This window comes from Aptenodytes patagonicus, chromosome 1 (genome assembly GCF_965638725.1).
Source record: "Aptenodytes patagonicus chromosome 1, bAptPat1.pri.cur, whole genome shotgun sequence".
Classification (NCBI taxonomy): Eukaryota; Metazoa; Chordata; class Aves; order Sphenisciformes; family Spheniscidae; genus Aptenodytes; species Aptenodytes patagonicus.
Genome location: NC_134949.1, coordinates 22,512,282 through 22,532,983, shown reverse-complemented (window position 1 = coordinate 22,532,983; position 20,702 = coordinate 22,512,282). Strand labels below are relative to the sequence as shown.

Here is a 20,702-nt window from a genome sequence, read left to right as displayed (position 1 = left end):
TGTTTAAATGTTGTTTAAATGTCATGTTAATGTTCAAATTTGGGGGGGGAATGAAAACATAGAAACTGAAAAAATAGTCCAAAATTTTAGAGCCTTGAAAACCTCGATTTTTTTTCTGAGAGAAATTAAGCATCTGATTCTTTTTCAATCTCTGCTGTGTTTAACGTCTACTTAAAATCACTTTTGCACCGTGAAGGAGTTCTGAATGACACTCTCGTGGTATCAAGCAGCATAACTTCCCCCAAAACTGCATCAGAACAGGAGAAACTGGCCGTTTGTAATAAAATATCAGGAGTACCACAGAAAGCGCACATTGTATAGTAGCTTTAAGCTGGACATGGAAACCACGCAAACTGCCAAAATAATGTAATAAATTGATATTTTTATTTCTACAACTGCTGTGACCATGGTCTAAATTTACAGTTGCTTAGATTTTCTAAGCTCCCTCTTGATGGCTCTTGAGCTTCTTGGTTTTGTTAAGGTTCTTTGCACCGATTTGCTTTTCTCCAAGGCCCCTCTGATCTTAACATTTTCATATAAAACAGCTGGATGCCTGTTAAAAAGTTCAGAGAGAAGATTCCTCTAAACGTCTTGTGCTAAAGTGACAAACAAAGGTTTACAAAAGCTGAAGGAAAACTTATATCTGATTTTTTTCTTTCTCTTTATAACTGTGAATGTCTAAGAGTCACTGACGTTGCAAAATCATCTTAGTCGTTGCCAGTACTCTTCCCTTTGCTGCTAAACTTAGAAGTACAAATTCTGAAGATTGTTAGAAGTCTCTACAGGAACTAAAGAGGCTTAAGGGAATTTTTTACATGTTGCAGTCTCCATTCAATTGACTTTGTTAGGAAATTGATTTTCCCACAGAAGAGAGCATAGGCTTTTATGTAAAAACTTGTTTGATTCCTTCAGTACTCCTAGGTCTATCAGGGTATGGAACCTTTTTAAAGTATACTTTGATGTGCAATGTGTACAGTCCAGAAATATATATGTGAATCCTTAACTTTGTGGTGTTAGTATTAAATGCAACAAATTTATATCCAAACCCACACACACAGAACTTGCCAGTTCTTTCACTGGCAAGTATTTTTCTGACTTCTAGCAGGAAAAAAAAGTTGATTTGTCTGCAGGGAAAACATACTGGAAAAAAGCCAAACATATTCAAGTTTGTGTCTTTGTTTCTGTTATTTGTTAGATTTAATTTTCTAATTTAGACCTATGACACCGTTCTAGCTGTTGCTGTTCTAAGTAGTTGTATGAAAACCATTAAACCTAAATGAAAGAGAAAGAGAGAGAAAGAGCGCTTTATTGTGCTTGCTGTAAAATAAATAAATAACATCCATTTCAAATCTGATTACAGGATCTAAAGCCTGGAAACTTGGCAGTAAATGAAGACTGTGAATTGAAGGTAGGATATATTTATTTGAAAAAACAGTTAGATGTATTAGAAATACACCACAGAAGACAACGGGTGCAACAGCTGTAGATGTGCTGGCTGGTTTCAGGGATGGGCCAGGCTTTCAGCCCACGGGCTTTGAGGAGTCATGGAGAAACAGGGGAACGCTGGAAAATGGAAGGGAAGAGAATCAGATGGGCAATGGTAACAATCCTGAAAAAAATTACAAGACACTGCTCCTTATAAGTATTTTCCCATTTGTCTGACTTCAGTCGCCACAAGAATAATTAAATATTTATTTAAGAAATAAAGTCCTGAATAGTAAGAATCTATTCACCTTCTATTTGTATGTCCTTGACTGACATAAATATGCATTTCATACGAATGGCAGAGCCGATGATCAATTTCTGAGATCATTCTAGAGCCAAGCACAAGAAGTGGCTGCACCTCAAGCTAGAAACATTGCCCAGGATGTCTCAGCTGAAAACATCCAGTCCAGATAGGACACTCCGGGAACCTGGTACCCAGTGCTAACAGGGGAGAAATGGGGGTTGACTCCAGGATGTAGGGGAGGATTTCTGGTGAGGAAGTCAGTGCCACGGGTTACTATATTCCTGGCATCGTTGGAGCGGTTGGTGACTTTGGTCCCTCCAGCTGGGTGAAGGGCAGCATAAGAACTGAAACTGCTTCTGCAGGTTTGGCATTGACAGAGCAGTCCACGCCACAGCTGTGTGCCCATGCCAAGCGCGTGTGCGTGGTGGTAACAGTCAGCCTTCTCCTGTGTGATGTGTATGTTGCAATGAATACTGGTATATTTTATGCAGTCACTCAACTAAAAATACTTTTCAAGAAAAAATCATGTCATGGTTACAGTCAGATTGTTTTTATGATATGTTGCAGCTAATCACTTCAGAGAAGCATGAGAGGAATCACGTACTGCTCACCACGAACAAGAACATCTTATTTCTTTGAAAGTGATTCCTTCTGCACTGCTACAACTAGCAGTAGTATCAATTGCATGTAGACTGCAGTGTTTTTCATAGCAGGAATATATCAGTTCTGCTTGATTTTTGCTCTTAACTGAAGTAGTGAGGGAAAAAAATCATTAAAGGGAGACAATTCCTAATTCAGCCTCCTGTAGTTCAGCTATTAGCTGTTTCTGTTGCTACACTGCAAGACATTTGCACTTTATGGCATTTCTTGTATTACCTGGTTGCTGCTTCTCTGGAGTGGGGCAAGTATTGGCGTGTACCGTGACTCCCTTCGTCCTACCCATCGGGGCTTCCCTCGAAAGATGGGTAGGGGGACAGTGCACATCCACACCTCTTTCCAGTACGGAAACTGGGCTTAGCTGGCATGCACTCTTGGAGATTGGGGCTGTAGCACCCATTGTGGAAAGTATCTGCCCTGAAGTTGCCACTTCCTGGGAAGTGTTCTCAGTACTGAGTCCATCTTCTCCTGCACAATGTTTGTCACCTCAAGCCTCCTTCTAAATCATTGGACTGAAATACTGAATCTGACCAGTTCTGATAGCAGTTTCTTACATGTATTGGAAATCTTCCAAAGTCTGTTAGAGTGGATAATATTTGTACTTCAGAAATAATTACGCAATGTACCCTGACCTAGCAAAAATGCATCTATTTGGCTGTGTAGAATGACTTTGTTATAAAGAAGCCAATCATTTATTGTGAAGTAGAATTATGTAATACTCAACACTGCTTATTTTAGGAATATAGCTTATTCTCTTGAGTGTAGAGATAGTAGCCCCACACTGCTTCCAGTCCCCAGTTAATTCTGTTCTTGTATTTTAATAGCTCATTACTAATTTTTAGAATTGTTTTTGTCACCTATTTTCTCTTAGCTCTAGCAATCTGAAAGGCTAGTCAGGTTTTTTCAGTTAATTACAAAATCAAGCTACGTCTTCTATCCTGTGCTTGAATCATGACTGGCCTATACATCCTCACAAAACAACAGTAAATCTGAATGGGGGCTTTTGTGTCCTGATACGTAAGTACATTTAGATCTTATGGCTAAGGTTTCTTCCCTAAAAGAGACATAAGACTTTATGGGAGTAGTTCAGTTATGTGGGAATTTCAGCTTTGAATAAATACAGAAAGTCTAACTCTGCAAGCCAGGAGATACAGAAGAAGATCAAAGGTTGTGAAGCACTCCCTTAAATAAAATAAAAGTTGATGCAACACTACAAAAATGGTTTTTTAGCATATAATATACAAATTATATAGTTGCACATAGCTGTTGTAATACAATTTTTTGCTCTTTGGAGACTGATCTGAATGTTCAGGGTCCTGTCATTTCAGAATTTCCCTATCTATCACAAAAAGCCGTTGTCTCCTCCTGGCTTGTAGGTGGCCAAACGGTGAGTGGGTCCCAGGGTGATGAGGAAGAAAAGAGAATCTAGAAAAAGCAGTTGTACATGTTTCTCTTCTCGTCTCGTCCCCCCCCCCCCCAGCTGTGCAATTACATTTTGAGATGCAGCCCAGGTCTAAGACATTATTCCATGATACGGTCACTGTATCTCCACTGTATCTTCTTATTTAACACAACTTAATTTTCTGTTACCTTGGACATTTTTAAGCTCTTAGATAAACAAATAATAAGGCAAATAATTCTATATCGGAACACAATTTTGTGAAATGACAGGGAGAAAATGTAGCATTAAGCTTTAGTTTTTGTTTCTTGACTCTCAGAGTGAAATTATGCTGTCCCTGGTTGTATGATAAGCTCTGATATCATATGCAGAACAAAAGTGCAAAGTTGCAATTAGGAAATACTGGTTGCTAAAAGGCAACTCCGGTCTATAAACAGAAAGCAAACTATAGTATGTTGAGAAGTGTGCATAAAAAAATCAAGGCGAGGATTTGACTGGGATCTCTCTTACACTGAAGGAGTTGAACTGACTTCCCCCACATGCATGCGTTGGGGTGCAATGGGCAGGATGTGACCCTGCTCTGAGACCGCGCCTTCAAAGTCAGTTTATGCGGGCACAGGACCATGCTGCCAGGGGTAGTCCAACCCTTTCCTCCCACGTCTGCGCACTCAGCAGCTTCCCCTCCATCAGCTCCGGTGGCGATGAGGCTGTAGGCAAGTTGAAACAGTTCCTTGAATTGGTAATTAATTAATAAGCAATCGGTTTTCTTTTTCACAATGAGCTTTCTGGCCCCCTCATCTGATGCTCTCAACTGCTACATAGGAATCAGAAAAGTGACAGTGAAGGGTGCCTGAGGGGAAATCACTGCCCTTTCAGCAGTCTTGAAGTTACAAGTTATTTTTGTTATGGTTTTTGAAGCAAGTTAGGAAAATTAAGTTTGCTGAGTAGAAGGGGAGCTTATCCTTGAGGAGCTGAGGGGAATTTGCTCTCTCTTTCATAATTCCTGCATTATAAAAAGGATTTTCAAACTTGCTCTGAAAATTGCTTTGGAAGTTCCAGCTGAAAAGTTGGAGTGTGAGAATAATAGTTTCATGTGAAGATTGTTCTTGAAGTGATACCATGTTAATATTAAGTACTAACAGCAGGCACTTGTTCCTGAGCCTAATGAATATGTAAATGAAAAGAAATCCTGAAGTTAATACATAATGCACAAAAATTCTCGCTGTCATTTTCTGCTTTTACGAAAATACAAACCCAAATTATATTTTAGCTGTCTCCAACTCCAAGTATCACAGGCCTTAGTATGGAAAAGGCCTAAAAAGCTGTGACAGAATATATGGTACCACATGTGGCTTTTGACCTATTACGTAAAACTTCTTTTTTTCTTCTACCCCACTCACGTGTTACTGGGAAGACATAATGTGTGTTGTATGTGTAGAATAGATTTGAAAGCTGTATATAAAAGTGTATTTTGTTACTGCAAATGTTTTGAATCCAGTAAATCTTCAGTACCCAAAGTTCTGAGGGGTAACTTCGGCCATAATCAATTGTATTTTATTGGTAAGAATAAAAATCTCTCCCTTGGCATCCTATTCCTGTTCTTAAATTGGTACGTAGTCAGCAGTTCTGGGGAAGATGTGGAAATGATGTTTCAAGCATGGCAATAAAGATAAGCCATAACATTTTATACCCTTGATCTATGAATGAAAATATAATTTTCCTTTCTGCTAGTTCCAGGGAATGAGGAAACTATCCTGAAATATTTTAAAAAGTTTAATTACAGAGAGCGTTACAAAAACATCACTCTTGGTATATTAATGCACAGGTGCTCCTAGTAAAAATGTCTGCCCTGTCAATATATGTGAAGCCTGATACACCTGGAAACTAGTGGCTGTTCATGCAAAACTACATATTCAAGTATCTGTGGATGATGATGATTTATCTTGAATAGACCTTACTTACCCAAGACCCCTACTTCTTGTTAGAAGCATGAACTGCCTGATAAACTATGAACTGACTGTCGTTCCAGGAGTGTTCTCGCTGTTGGCTGCATCTTTTGGCACCATCTTTTGAAGGTCCATACAGGTGGGCCCTTACGTTAGCCAATTTTGTAGAAGTTGACGAAAGGCCGTAACATTCATTTTTAATCATGCTGTTGTACACATTGCTATACCTAGAGATAAATATTTGACAGTCTTAGAAATAAGCTGAATTGTGCACAATCCTTTAAAAAAATTGCATTGACCTCGTGTTTCTTCCAGAGGGTTGTTCTGTAGTTGACGCAGTAGGTTGGGGAAAACTCAGTGGGGCTAAATAATCATAATTCCCTACTCTTGTTGTATATTATCGATGTGACCTGGAAGAAGCTTCCCCTTCTATGAAAACTCAAAAAACAAAGATAATGATTCCTCCTTACTTAAGAATATTATTGGAACACACTCCTGAATACTTGTGCCACCTGGGATATGAGAGCAATGAATACCATCTAAGATGGGTGCTGTTCTTTTAGCCCTGACAAGCTATGATAGTCATTCCATGGCCAGGGAATTTTTTGCATCGAATGGGACCCATATCTTTTTAATTAGTAATTGAAGAATTTATTCTTTTCTTTACTGGTTTTACAGCGTTTAGTATTGCTATATGAGTATCTAACGCGGGAAAAAAAAATCGTAAAGCTCCTTGCTACTTCTGTCTTGATTTTTGAAATGAGAACAAGACACTTCAATGAGAAAAAAGATGCAAAAATAAGCCAATCTCTACAGAATGCTCTGATTCTTTTTATTTTCCACATTTGTAAAGTCTGTATAAAATAGATAACTAGCTGTCCGATCAGGATGTTCTTTGTGCTTCCCCTACAGATTCTGGATTTTGGATTGGCGAGGCATACAGACAGCGAGATGACCGGTTACGTGGTTACAAGGTGGTACAGAGCCCCAGAGGTCATACTTAACTGGATGCATTATACACAAACAGGTCAGCATCTCTTCAGAAAAGTCTTAGCAGAGCTGAAGCATTCACTGAATCAGGCAATGTATAAGCAAGTCTTTGTTTCTGAAGTGAATGAGAAATTGGAGGTGGAAATGGCAATATAATTATGCAAAACTTCCTTGTACGTAAATTGCAGGTAATCGCTTAGTGGTTGTGAGTTTGGGGGCTTTTTTGTGTATTTTCTGAGAGTAACAGAAAGTGCCAAGGTGGTTGGAAAAAAGTGATATAAATATATACAGATGTGACAGTCTGGTCTATGTTCTTGTGTTCTGCACTGACTGTCATCTTCCTGCAAAGATGTGCTGATTGTAACTCGAACAGATGAGGGAAAATGGCAGAAGGAGGGAATTCAAGTAATGCTAGGATAACTGTGGAAGTTTTTGAAAGCATTGAAAATTTACTTTCCATGTGCATCTGCGTGTTACTGAGAAACTGATTCTGTATGTTATCAGATTATCTCCAGTTTGCTAATTGGAAAGGCTGGTAGTTTTACCTATGCTGTTCATCATACTTGGCAAGGCACTCATTTATTTTGTAACAGGCTATAAAGGCAAATTTTACACTTCTTTAAAATATGCTTTAAATTTATACATAAATTAAACTTTATGTATATTTAAATGGACAAGTATTCAGCAATTTAATGTGACTATTGGTCTTTTTTTCAGTTGACATCTGGTCTGTGGGCTGTATAATGGCTGAGATGATAACAGGGAGGCCTCTGTTCAAAGGAAATGATCGTATCCTTCAGTGAATTTATGACACTAACGTAAGAAAATGATGAGAGGTTCTTATGTGATACAGTAGGTCTGTTCAAAAACTGATGAGCATAAATTGAAATGAATAGTAAAATGGCTTGCATCTTTCTCATTAATTGGTTATTTGATATCTACCACTTTTGCACATGTGCAAATTAAAACTTGTATTACTGAACTTTTTCAATAGAGAAAGAGAGGTGGTCTTTGAATCACGTCTCAAGTCATCAGGTAATAGGTTCTGTGATCATAGAAAAGACACACTTTGATTTTTTTTAGTAATAGATTCCACAACTCCAGAACATGCACAGAAGATTCTGCTGTAGTTTATGGACTTATGTGCACATGGTAGTCCATTTCATGCTTTTGAGACCAAAACCAAAAAATGTTATGTAAGTAACATCTAGTGAAATGTTTTAGATTTACAGAAAACATCGAGTCCTATCATTTCATTGCTGAGGAATTAAGAAAATAGTTAAGATCAAGCAACTTCAACCTCAAGTGATACTTCAGTGGCAGTAGTAGTTGTGATAGTTAATAGAGTACAGTGTTAAGAGAAGACAGCAAGAATTTCTAACTTTTTCTGTTTCCCAGCTTTGTATATTTGACAGCTCAGCCTAATCATTTTGCACTGCTTTTGCCCTTGTGGAGTTCCAGTCAATAAATTGTTTATCTGCAAATACTTGTTTACAGAATCACAATTGTTTAATTTTAGTTATATTTGTATTTAAGTACTTACATGTAAGATTAGGACTTCATTGCATGGATCATATTATTCTTGTTTTGTGAGGAAAAACATAAAAAAAGAAGATTGCATTCACCAAAAAAATGACGGGGACTATGGAAAAGTAGAATACATCAAGTTATTTCAGCTGTACGGATTTTAAGTACGCATTAGTTCTTAACAAGAAAATACTAAAACAGCCTTTGACTAACATAGCATTTCTCAACTAATGCTAACCTTTACATAAATAAGGAAATGAATGAATCATAATTTTCAGGTTGCACTGTAAATGTAAGAATGGAAAAGCTAGTATTTTAGTCATATTGGGTTTTGGAGATTTCAGAACTATTGACTGAAGTTCTATGTCCTGTGTTACGAAGGAAATTACCCCAGCATAATAGTCCTTGCTGGCTTTCAAGTGTATGAATCGGTATTACCTATTGTCAGGGAAATGCAGCCATGGGTTCAGCTGTGGGTAGATGAATAAGAAAACAGCTAATTTAAGGGATTTTTATTTTAGTATTATGAATAGGTTATCCTGCAAACTTGGTGTGGGTTTTTATTTATTTATCTATTTCATCAGCATTACCCACCATTGCCTTTTTCTGCAGAGGTTGGTGGAATCCTCGTGTGCCCTGAGCTCTGATCTAGCTTCTAGCTTCTCATCTGCTGCTCTTACCAGAGCAGCAAACAAGTCATAAAGCTGTTCTCTGCAGCATTAGCCTCCTGTAAATATGGTGTTTCTTTTTTGAAACAGCTAATACTGTTTCTGATTAATCTGTGCTGGTTTAGGACACAGAAGACTAGGGAGTGTTCTGATGCCTTACCCCAATGTCTCCAACATATCAGCATCTGGAATCGAGCTAAGCATGTGGGAAATGAGGAGGAGAGGGATTAATTTTTGTCCTCTTGAAGTTTCTCAATGTGGAGAAGAACTAACACAGACTGGTTTCCCCTGATTTTTGTTCTGTTCATCGTACCACCTGGTGTTCCCTGTGACTTTTCCTGCCTCTACGTCACAGAAGTATTGGATAGACCAGGGCGATGCATGCAGTATATGTGTTGATTGTTCAGATACTCCAATACTTTTGGACTGATTTTGACCAAAAATATAGAGGAGGCCTGGTGATATTAGAGGAGTTTGGAGATGATTCAATTATGTGTTCCCAAGGTATAGGATATTTTATTTCAGGTACTTTCAGTGTATTTGCCTTTTGCAAGAAAAATGGAGAACTTTCATCTCATCTTTTATAAATCTTCTGTTCACTCGTTGCACTGTGATTTTTGCTTTACTTTCTAATAGCGAAGAAACTCACAATTTTTGCAAGGTGTTTATTTTTATGGTGAAAGACTTTGTTCCTTATTTCTGGTATTCAGATCTGGACCAACTCACAGAAATAATGAAAATAACAGGTACACCAACTCAAGATTTTGTTCAAAAGCTCCAGAGTCAAGATGTGAGTATTCTGCTTTGTCAGTTGATTTTACATGTCTTAATTTTACTTAAGCCATGCTCAGTTCTTAGGCTGGCTGAGATAATATGTATTGACTACTGAAATGACCCCTGATGGTACATCTCTGCCTTGAAGAGCTTTGCACACCCAGAATAGCTATTGGAGATTAAGGGGGCACAGAAAATGATCAGGACACTTGAAAAATCTATGTATTTAAATACTTCAAAGTTTCCAGTGTGTACCATATAAACAGTTGAGCTGATGCATTACTACCTTTATTGGAAACGTACTGAAAACATGAACCTATTCAGAAAACCCAGTTGTTATGCAGATGTCGCTGACTGTCTTTCCTACTCTTGTGTGGATGTCCTTCTAGAATCCTTAAGCCCCTACTGTAAAAAAACTAAAATTAATCATTAGACTAACTATACCATTTAAATACTAATGAATTACTGTATAAGGTTCACTTCTAGAGATTCCTGTAAACTCACTATGACATCCTTTCAAATGATGCATACATATTTATTCTAATTAATATATTAAGTACGGAGAACTAAAAATTAAAGCTTTACATTATCATTTCTTAATCACAGTTTTAAGGCTTGATTTAAAAAAAAAAAAGTTCCTTTCAACAAGAAAGTGAATATAATCGGGGTTTATGACCCAAAAAACCCTCCATTTGTACAATGTGCTATCAGAGCATTGGTGAGTTACCTATTAAGCATATAGTTAATGTTGTCACATTACAAAGGCAGCAAAAGTCTAATTTAATATTCATGTTTCTTTTAAGGCAAAAAACTATATCAAAAGCCTCCCAAAAGTCCAGAAAAAAGATTTTGCATCCATCTTGAAGTATGCAAATCCTTTGGGTAAGACAGTTTGTGTCTTGTTCTTGTGTTCGCATTGGAGGCAGCAGCAGTATCAGACAGGTTATGTGATGGTTCTCGTGCTTTTCTATCTCTTGCTTTCCATAATTCATAACTTTGATTGTAGTGGCTGAACTTTGCCAAGTTTAGACCCTGCCAGGAATCAGATGTTTCTTAGAAGAGTCAAAAAAGAAGTATTTTGTGTTTTAGGCTCCGATCCAGCATCTGCTTAATGGTTTTACTGGAGCGGCTTTCTCAAGGTCCCTGGGAAATTAAACATATGTTATAAATTTTTCTGTGTATTGTATTTGAAATATAATTCTGAAAGCTCAATCTGATCTACAGTAGAAATGCAAGCAAATAGAAAGCTGACATTTTAGTCATGGAATGAATACATCCTGAGAAACATCTGTGCATTCCTGAGAAGCACTGGCTTGGATTTGATAGATATAAACAGCCAGAAGAGCATACCAAGTGTGCATAACTGTGACGTGACCGAAGGCGGCCAGAGCTCTGAGGTGGCTCTGCCCAAACCTTATCCATTCCCCAATGACCTGAACATTCACAAAGCCAGTTTTATTAGAATATCAATTAGGATGATTGAATCTTCTTAATTTAAGAAGTTAAAATTATATGTTCAGATACAGTAGAAATACACATGATTAATAAGCAGCTCTTACCCTGACTGCATGGTTAGCTCACTGACCTTCTCAGCTACAGCAAACTACACATTTCCATTTAGTTTTTAGTACGTTTCTTCCTATCACCTCTGTGGCCATCTGGCTGCTCCTTATGTAGAGCGCAACTGCTTATGATCTGGAAGGGAAGGTTGGAGAGAATCCACAATGTGGCAAGCAGGAGTTGCAGCATCCTGTCCCACACTGTTGCCTCTTCTTCCTTTCAGCTGCTCCACCCAACCCAGGAATGTTCTTTCAGGATAGAAAAACAGAGAATAAACACTTCATTCATCATATCTGTTTACACTAGCCCATTTTGACAGTCTAACAGTGGACCTGATCCAAAATCCACTGGAGAGGAACATACAAGATTTTCGTGGATTGTTTTGGCTGAGGTCAAAACCACATAGCAGATAAAGTCAGTGCTGATATTCTGAGCATGGACAACTGACTTGTCTTAGTGAACTTCAAAGTGTACTTGGGCTTGGATTTGATCACACACAGAACAATTCTCATTAGCTCTACACCCACCTGTTCATTCTGCTGCTGTCAGGTCATGATGTACCTTAGAACCACAACACAGTGGTGGCAGTGATGAAAGACACCTGGGAAAGCCCCAAGCACAGTGGTCCTTGGAGCAGAGAAGTCATTAGCTGAGGTGATGTGGCTGTATTGCTTACAGAAGCAAGGGAGCATCTCTGCATTGCATCAGGCTTTGTACACATCCTAGCTTGCTCACAACGCTATTTTGTCATGCAGATGGGCCCCACTGGCTATAGAATGAACACCCAATGATTCTGCTTTATAACTCCGTGTATTTATTTGAAATATCTCCAGGGCAATGTTACTGTGTACAAGCTGGAATCAGTGGTGTGATTTGAATGCACTGTTTATTTTCCATTCAATAGCTGTAAACCTTTTGGAGAAGATGCTGGTGCTGGATGCAGAGAAGCGAGTCACAGCAGCTGAGGCTTTGATGCATCCTTACTTTGAACCAATTCACGATCCTGAGGAAGAAATTGAAGCTGAGAAATATGACGACACATTTGATAACATGGATCTTCCGCTAGATGAGTGGAAGTGTGAGTTTAGTTTTGTGATGTTTTAAAAAACAACCAGATAGAAAGGCCATCCAGAAATAGGACTATTCCCCTTTACAGATTACTTCCTCTGCTTTTGATGGAACGGAGTAAGTAGACAGCATTAAGATAAAAAAACGTTATTGATAAGCCAGTGTTCCTCTTATTGAGTCCTCCTGGAACGATCCCCAAAGGTTTCTTCTCTGCCTCCTAACACAGGCTCTCCTCCTTCTCCTCCTCCTCCTCCTCCTCCTCCTCCTCCTTCTTCTCCTTCTCCTCCTCCTTCTTCACGTGTCTGTCCTCCCATCTTCTGCAACACAGGAAAGAAACCATTTCTGTAATATGTTCCTTCCAGTGGATAGGACAGGCAAACGGATTCCTCAACTGTTGGCTCTATAGGACTGCAACGGTTGCTGGCCTTAATTTTAAGTTAGGTTCTCTCAGGGAGAGAAAACATATCTATCTCAGCAGAGATTTAAGTCTGAATCTAGCTTTCATCTAACGTCAGAGATTTGTATTTTGGCTTTTAAGTGAGGACTTGACTTTTAAAGCTGATGTGCTCAGTAGCTCTTTCTGAGGATATTGCCTCCTATACTGTAAAGCCAATGCTCACATCCCTTTGAAAGCACCTATAACATTTCAGTATTGGGCTACTTCTTCAAATCTGAAATGGTGAAAAAACGATCCTTGATTCCCTTACTTTTTGTACTCCTTCTCTCTTTTTTGCCTGAAGAGGTCTCTCTCTTCCTGACCTAGATCAGAGCCTAACCATGCTGGGGGCTGCACCTTGCTTGTGTCTGTGCAGCTCCTTTTCTGATTAGACCAGCAACACTGTGTTTATTCTGTTGTTTTCCAGGCATTACATATAAAGAGATACTAAACTTCAAGCCACCACAGACATCGGAGTCAAAGGAGACAGCAGTGTAATTGTATGACTTAGTCTTTTCAGAACTCAGAAGAAAGCAGGAAAGTTGTAAATGTTTGTGATATTTCAGGTGTATAAAACTTTTATAAATAAACTGGATGTAATCTGTTTCATCTGCACTGTAAGAAAGAGCAGTATCTTTTACTCTGCATGTGGAAGTTGGTGCCTTTGGAAGTAGTATTTCAAAACTGTCCAGAAACTTATTCTTGCCTACAACTTCTTCCTTCTGCACGAAAGGATTCAGACTGTGATAACCTGGTGCCATCCTTGAAAGAGCAGGTAGGACTCATTCTTCAAATCAGAGATCAGAAGAGTACAAGTTCCCACCCTAAGCAAGCTGAGATACAGAGCATGTCACAGATGTGCCGTGACTGCTCTCCAAGGCCATTGAACTGTCTTGAATGCAAGAAGCATTCGTGTGAGTTCCTCTGGAATATTTCACCTCAGTAAGATACCTGGGGAGGCTAATCAGCTTCTGCTACCTCAGCTAGTGCAGCGGGTAGTGGAGACACAGCCCGAATGAATGCCGATGTCCCCTCTTCTATGTGAGTGGAGGAGAACCTGAGCTTCAGCCATTTCTGACAGATCTGGGCAAGAGGCAAGAAGCAGAGAAGTATCGATGTCCTAGATTTTTTCCAAGTATCCAGCATAGCAGGACAAGATGTGACAAACACACTAGATGAACAGTCACTAGATAAACAATCACTGTCAAGGGGTACAATATTTTCGTCTGAATACAGTGCGGTCTCTTTGTGTAATAGACTAGGGATCAGGGATTTCCAGGGAGAAATTCTTAAGACTTTCTAAAATTTTGTAATCTCTCTAGCATCTTAGTATTGAAATGATCACTGAAAAAGTACATCTTCTCAAAGGACGTACTGGTTATAGAATCAGCGGTGCTGATTTTAGAAATAAAGCTGCACACAGGTCACATTATAGAAAATGAGGATAAAAATGCTACGCTGCAGCTGTTCATGGGGAATACCTGCAGCAAGCTGTTTTGTTCACAGTCTGTAGAGGTGTTGCCAGGTGCAGTATAACAACTGTTCCTTTTTTTAGCCTTTTGAACTCCTTAGTTGGGGGGGACGACCCTCAGACCTTCTGTTGGGAGGTGCCTTACCGGGGAGAGTCAGCTTCCTGATGGGATATTGGTTAGACACTTCATGAGTTCCTCTTACTGTCTGGGTTCATTTATTGTGTTTTCCTAGGTGCTTAGTTTGTAATAATCTCTCAGAGGTAGGAAAAAGAAATTTGCAAATCTTTGGTGAAGAATTGCTCAGTGAGATTGCTTGTCCTTGTTAAAGGTAATCTCTTTACAGTTGACTATTTGAATGTGGATTATTCCCAGTGCAATATGCTGTTGTGTGTTGCTACTAAGTGAAACAGTTGTGAAGAAAGACATTTGATCTTAGCAGGTAATAACTGAAAAAGAATTAAGAAATTACTTAGGGTTTTTTGCTTTAATAACCAATTTAAACCAGAAGTTTAGTCAAGGCACCGTTGTTCTGGTTTTTTTCGATGAATGTTTAAGTTAAACACCTGTAAATATTAGCATTTGTTTAAAAATAGTGATAAGCATTGATTAGCTGAGATGGGCACCTAGAGAGACTAAATGGTAAAAGAAACCTTGAATTACTGATGTATTTGACAAGTCATTAAAAACTAAAGTTTCAGGAATGCATGCAAAAGAAGCAGAGTTTGGCCTGTTCAGGATGTTGGTTGAGAGAGTCCCTTGGGAGACGGTCCTGAAGGGCAAAGGGGTCCAGGAAGGCTGGACATTCTTCAGGAAGGAAGTCTTAAAGGTGCAGGAGCAGGCTGTCCCTGTACGCTGTAAGAAGAACGGGCAGGGAAGACGACCGGCCTGGCTGAACGGGGAGCTGTTGCTGGGACTCAGGAAAAGAAGGAGAGTTTACCACTTGTGGAAGAAGGGGCAGGCGACTCAAGAAGAGTACAGGGATCTCGTTAGGTCATGCAGAGAAGAAATGAGAAAGGCAAAAGCCCAGCTAGAACGCAATCTGGCCACTGTCGTTAGACCACAAAAAATGTTTTTACAAATATATTAATGACAAAAAGAGAGCCAAGGAGAATCTCCATCCTTTATTGGATGCGGGGGGGAACATTGTCACCAAGGATGAGGAAAAGGCTGAGGTACTTAATGCCTTCTTTGCCTCAGTCTTTAACAGGCAGACCAGTTATCCTCAGGGTACTCGGCCCCCCGAGCTGGAAGACAGGAATGGCGAGCAGGATGAACCCCCCATAATCCAAGAGGAAGCAGTCAATGACCTGCTACGCCGCCTGGATGCTCACAAGTCTATGGGGCCGGATGGGATCCACCCGAGAGTGCTGAGGGAGCTGGCGGAGGAGCTCGCCAAGCCACTCTCCATCATTTATCAGCAGTCCTGGTTAACGGGGGAGGTCCTGGGTGACTGGAGGCTTGCCAATGTGACGCCCATCTACAAGAAGGGCCGGAAGGAGGATCCGGGGAACTACAGGCCTGTCAGCCTGACCTCGGTGCCAGGGAAGATTCTGGAGCGGTTCATCTTGAGGGCGCTCACAAGGCATGAGCGGGATAACCAGGGGATCAGGCCCAGCCAGCACGGATTCATGAGAGGCCGGTCCTGCTTGACCAACCTGATCTCCTTCTATGACCAGGTGACCCGCCTAGTGGATGAGGGAAAGGCTGTGGATGTGGTCTGCCTGGACTTCAGTAAGGCCTTTGACACTGTCTCCCACAGCATTCTCCTCGAGAAGCTGGCGGCTCACAGCTTAGACAGGTGTACTCTGCGCTGGGTCAAAAACTGGCTGGACGTCCAGGCCCAGAGAGTTGTGGTGAATGGAGTTAAATCCAGTTTGTGGCCGGTCACGAGCGGTGTTCCTCAGGGCTCAGTACTGGGGCTGGTCTTGTTCAATCTCTTTATCAATGATCTGGATGAGGGGATTGAGTGCACCCTCAGTAAGTTTGCAGACAACACCAAGTTGGGCGGGAGTGTTGATCTGCTCGAGGGTAGGAAGGCTCTGCAGAGGGACCTGGACAGGCTGGATCGATGGGCCGAGGCCAACTGTATGAGGTTCAACAAGGACAAGTGCCGGGTCCTGCACTTGGGCCACAACAACCCCATGCAGCGCTACAGGCTTGGGGAAGAGTGGCTGGAAAGCTGCCTGTCGGAAAAGGACCTGGGGGTGCTGGTTGACAGCCGGCTGAACATGAGCCGGCAGTGTGCCCAGGCGGCCAAGAAGGCCAATGGCATCCTGGCCTGTATCAGAAATAGTGTGGCCAGCAGGAGCAGGGAAGTGATCGTGCCCCTGTACTCGGCCCTGGTGAGGCTGCACCTCGAATACTGTGTTCAGTTTTGGGCCCCTCACTACAAGAAGGACGTTGAGGTGCTGGAGCGTGTCCAGAGAAGGGCAGCGAGGCTGGTGAGGGGTCTGGAGAACAAGTCTTATGAGGAGCAGCTGAGGGAACTGGGGTTGTTTAGCCTGGAGAAAAGGAGGCTGAGGGGAGACCTCATCGCTCTCTACAACTACCTGAAAGGAGGTTGTAGTGAGGTGGGTGTCGGTCTCTTCTCCCAAGTAACAAGCGATAGGACGAGAGGAAATGGCCTCAAGTTGTGCCAGGGGAGGTTTAGACTAGACATGAGGAAAAATTTCTTTACTGAAGGAGTGGTTAAACATTGGAACAGGCTGCCCAGGGAAGTGGTGGAGTCCCCATCCCTGGAGGTATTTAAAAGACGTGTAGATGAGGCGCTTAGGGACATGGTTTAGTGGGCATGGTGGTGTTGGGTTGATGGTTGGACTTGATGATCTTAGAGGTCTCTTCCAACCTCAATGATTCTATGATTCTATGATTAACAGAGAATGTAATTTGAAACAAAACATTTTTCCACACTACAGGTCACTGAGGAAGGCACACTTAAGAGTCATACCCCATTTTGCACTGTTGACTTTCTGCTTGGACTACACTTTTATGTTAAATAGGAATTGGAACTTTATTTTTTACTGAATAGATGTTTTCTCTTTTAGGATCATGCCCTGTGGTCCTCTTAAAATTCATGGGAGAAAAGTGCCTATTGGAATTAGTGGGTTTGATAGAGCCAGTCAAGGGCAATGGAAGAATGTCACAAGCTTCTTGGAAGATGTTCCCTCTGTATTTTAAATGGAAATTCAACATCCTAAATTCTAGCACATGTCTAAAGTCTTGAGATAATGCAGATGGCTCAAATGTTAGACTTCAAGGGAGCATGTTTTTTCATTGAAAAACTGGTTTGCATTTTCTTTGTAAATGCCAACACTTCAATGGGCATTTTCATTTCCCCCCACTTTAGCTTTAGCGAAGTCAAGCCCTGTAAACCTCCACTGGCTGAGGTAAACGTTTCCCTCTCTTAATCTTGACGTAGTATTGGAGAGGCAGCTAGCCCACATGAGAAAGACATAAGAAGATAATGTTAGTTTTTTCTAGATATTAGGGGAATACAGAACTCTTAAAATAACTGAAGAGAAGACCTCGATGCATGCGCCAGCAAAGACAGAAGTACTGCTGTGCTGTCTAGTTGGCAAACGGTCTGTAAGGTAAAATAACATGGAAAGTTTGTCACACCTTTGCAAGATGTTTCTGCTAAGAGATTGAAATCTGCAGAAATGGCTCCAAACAGTGATAGATATTATTAGTATAAATAGCTCATTAAAAGAAAGTCAAGGTGAAAGCAGAAATATTTTGCATGGGAGGCAGCTGCTGCTTCAAAGGGAGAGACAACATTTCCTAAGTTTTTATTTGCTATTTCTACTGGTGCTAAGCAACTCAGGAATAAGAACCCAGTTTCTGTTTGCCTTAAAGAGAAATGTAAATATGTTCTGCATGTACTTGAAATGTATTGTGAAAAATAAAGGTCGGGGGGTTGTTTTTTACACAATAATGGTCTTATTTTCCCCATATGTATTCCCAAATGTATAATCACTCCTGAAAATAGTATTTTTGGTATAAGGGAACTGTATGAAACCTAATATTGTAGGTACATTTCATGTAATATGAGCTGCTGATGTAGTTTATTTTGGAAGTCAGTCAGACCACAGATCCTAACCTTTCTCCCATTTTCCAAACTTTAAGTCAGCCACAGAGCCGATCTGATTGTCCTACTGCCACCTAATTATTTCTTACAGCATCTTGGGATTTTACCAGACATCTCTGCTTTGTTCTGAAGGACAGGATTTCAGTCCTTAAATGCAGTTGCATTCCTCAGCCTGATTCTAAAAGCCAAAGTCAGATTGACAGTCATCAAGCATATACATCTTTGAATTGGACAGGGAAGTTTGAGTTAACAGAGTTCTACTAAGATATACGGGACCTTTGCCCTGTGTCGTGGTTAACCCCAGCCGGCAACTGAGCACCACACAGCCGCTCGCTCACTCCCCCCCGGTGGGATGGGGGAGAGAATCGGAAGGGTGAAAGTGAGAAAACTCGTGGGTTGAGATAAAGACAGTTTAATAGGTAAAGCAAAAGCTGCACATGCAAGCAAAGCAAAACAAGGAATTCATTCACTCCTTCCCATGGGCAGGCAGGTGTTCAGCCATCTCCAGGAAAGCAGGGCTCCATCACACGTAACGGTTACTTGGGAAGACAAACGCCATCACTCCAAACGTCCCCCCCTTCCTTCTTCTTCCCCCAGCTTTTTATGCTGAGCATGACGTCACATGGTATGGAATACCCCTTTGGTCAGTTGGGGTCAGCTGTCCCGGCTGTGTCCCCTTCCCAACTTCTTGTGCACCCCCAGCCTACTGGCTGGTGGGGTGGTGTGAGAAGCAGAAAAGGCCTTGACTCTGTGTAAGCACTGCTCAGCAATAACGAAAACATCTCTGTATTATCAACCCTGTTTTCAGCACAAATCCAAAACATAGCCCCATACTAGCTACTATGAAGAAAATTAACTCCATCCCAGCCAAAACCAGCACACCCTGAAAAACCACGTGCCCCCTTGACTGTTTTAGAGCAAGGTTGTCCCCTTAAGTATTAGTCTTCATTGCATTGAAGACTCACTGTTCACAGTGAATTTTGATAACGTGTTGTGGGCCAGATGTGGCTCACAATTTCACTTCTTGATTATTTTCTGGGTTTTTTACAGGATAACACTGGGTGAGTGCTAATGTGTGTCCTGCAAAATGTGTTCAGAAGATCCACTTTGTTCTTGATTTGGAACTACCAGGCATATGAGCATGGTGAGATTCTTTGACCTTCCTACTTTCTGATCTGCTGTTCAAATAGAAATATCAGATGTTTCTGGTCTGCTTCAGCTAAGGTTGTCAGAGAATGAAGCATCTGTTAGATGCTATCATTCAGTGGATCTTGGTATGAAATACTTCCGTAGGGCTTTAGATGGTCCCTGCAGGTACCAGAGAAAGAACAGGGGTTCGTAACACCTGCTGTCTCTGCTGATTAATTCTCCATCTCCTGAATACACTGTAGGGCAACTGGTTGTGTAAGTCAAATAATACCAGAAGCAGTTTCATGGACTACAGCACTTAAAATCTCCTCCTAAGTATTTTTAAGAATTCAGAAGCATGAGTTGAGAAAGATCAAGGGTGGAGGACTTCCATCATACAGATACTCTCTGAAACTTCATGGACTACCAGTTAATGAGCAGCTCTTGTGCACAGATTATTTGCAGCCCTCTGGGATAGTAACATAATTATCTAAAAACTGCATTGCCATCTAGCAACCACATGCAGCTCTCGGGCATGGGAACAATGCATGCTTTTTAGCTACCAGGAACAGCATCCCTCTGCAAGGAGATAAGTGGGAACAAGGAAAGTAATTTAAGGATTCATTATTTTTGTCTGCTGCCATCCTGCTCTGCAAACAGAGCTCCTTTACGCTTAACCTCATTACATTTCCGTGCTGGAGTTTTCTAGTTCACTCCAAGGTCTGCTTCATCAGTAAGTGACGAGGTGCATTTCCCAGCTAAGTTCGAGTGATCCAGGCATGCAACTCTAAACACCTTTCATTGAAGTATTTTGAATGTGCTGTAATCTTTGAGAGGCAAAAGAGGCGAAATGATGCAACCGGTGAAGCAACCAAATGAAATGTAGTGAAAGAAATTGCTCAGGTCCCATTTGAGAATGCTCTCGGTTTTGCCGTGCCCTGTCCTGAGGGCACGTGCTTGTAGGGAGCAGGAAATGTCTCTAGCTGTGTTTGCATGGTGCCTGCAGCAACGAGGCTCTCATCTGAGTGACACTCGTGATACCAACACAACCAAAGACTGCCACCTAATCCAATTCAGTCTGATATTAATGGGAAACTCATTATTATTATAACAGTAATATTATCACAGGTTATAACAGTAAAATTATACTGCTCAGAAAACCACGAGCATTTAGCCCACTGGGGGCCTGGGCCAAGGCAGCTTTTTTCAGGCATTTTAGAAACCCCATCTGCACATGACAGAGTTTCTGCCACCAAGTAGT

At 40.9% G+C, this 20,702-nt stretch overlaps 1 protein-coding gene across 1 annotated transcript in view; it reads left to right on the top strand.

Annotated features, from left to right (window-relative positions):
- Window positions 1-13,379, top strand: part of MAPK12 (mitogen-activated protein kinase 12) — a 40,988-nt gene extending 27,609 nt beyond the window's left edge. The window contains exons 6-12 of the mRNA XM_076329470.1: window positions 1,361-1,408; window positions 6,644-6,758; window positions 7,439-7,510; window positions 9,627-9,706; window positions 10,494-10,572; window positions 12,155-12,328; window positions 13,182-13,379. Of these exons, the coding sequence (XP_076185585.1) occupies window positions 1,361-1,408; window positions 6,644-6,758; window positions 7,439-7,510; window positions 9,627-9,706; window positions 10,494-10,572; window positions 12,155-12,328; window positions 13,182-13,252 (639 nt within the window). The 3' untranslated portion in view covers window positions 13,253-13,379. The remainder of the gene's footprint in view (window positions 1-1,360; window positions 1,409-6,643; window positions 6,759-7,438; window positions 7,511-9,626; window positions 9,707-10,493; window positions 10,573-12,154; window positions 12,329-13,181) is intronic.
- Window positions 13,380-20,702: the final 7,323 nt, after the last annotated feature.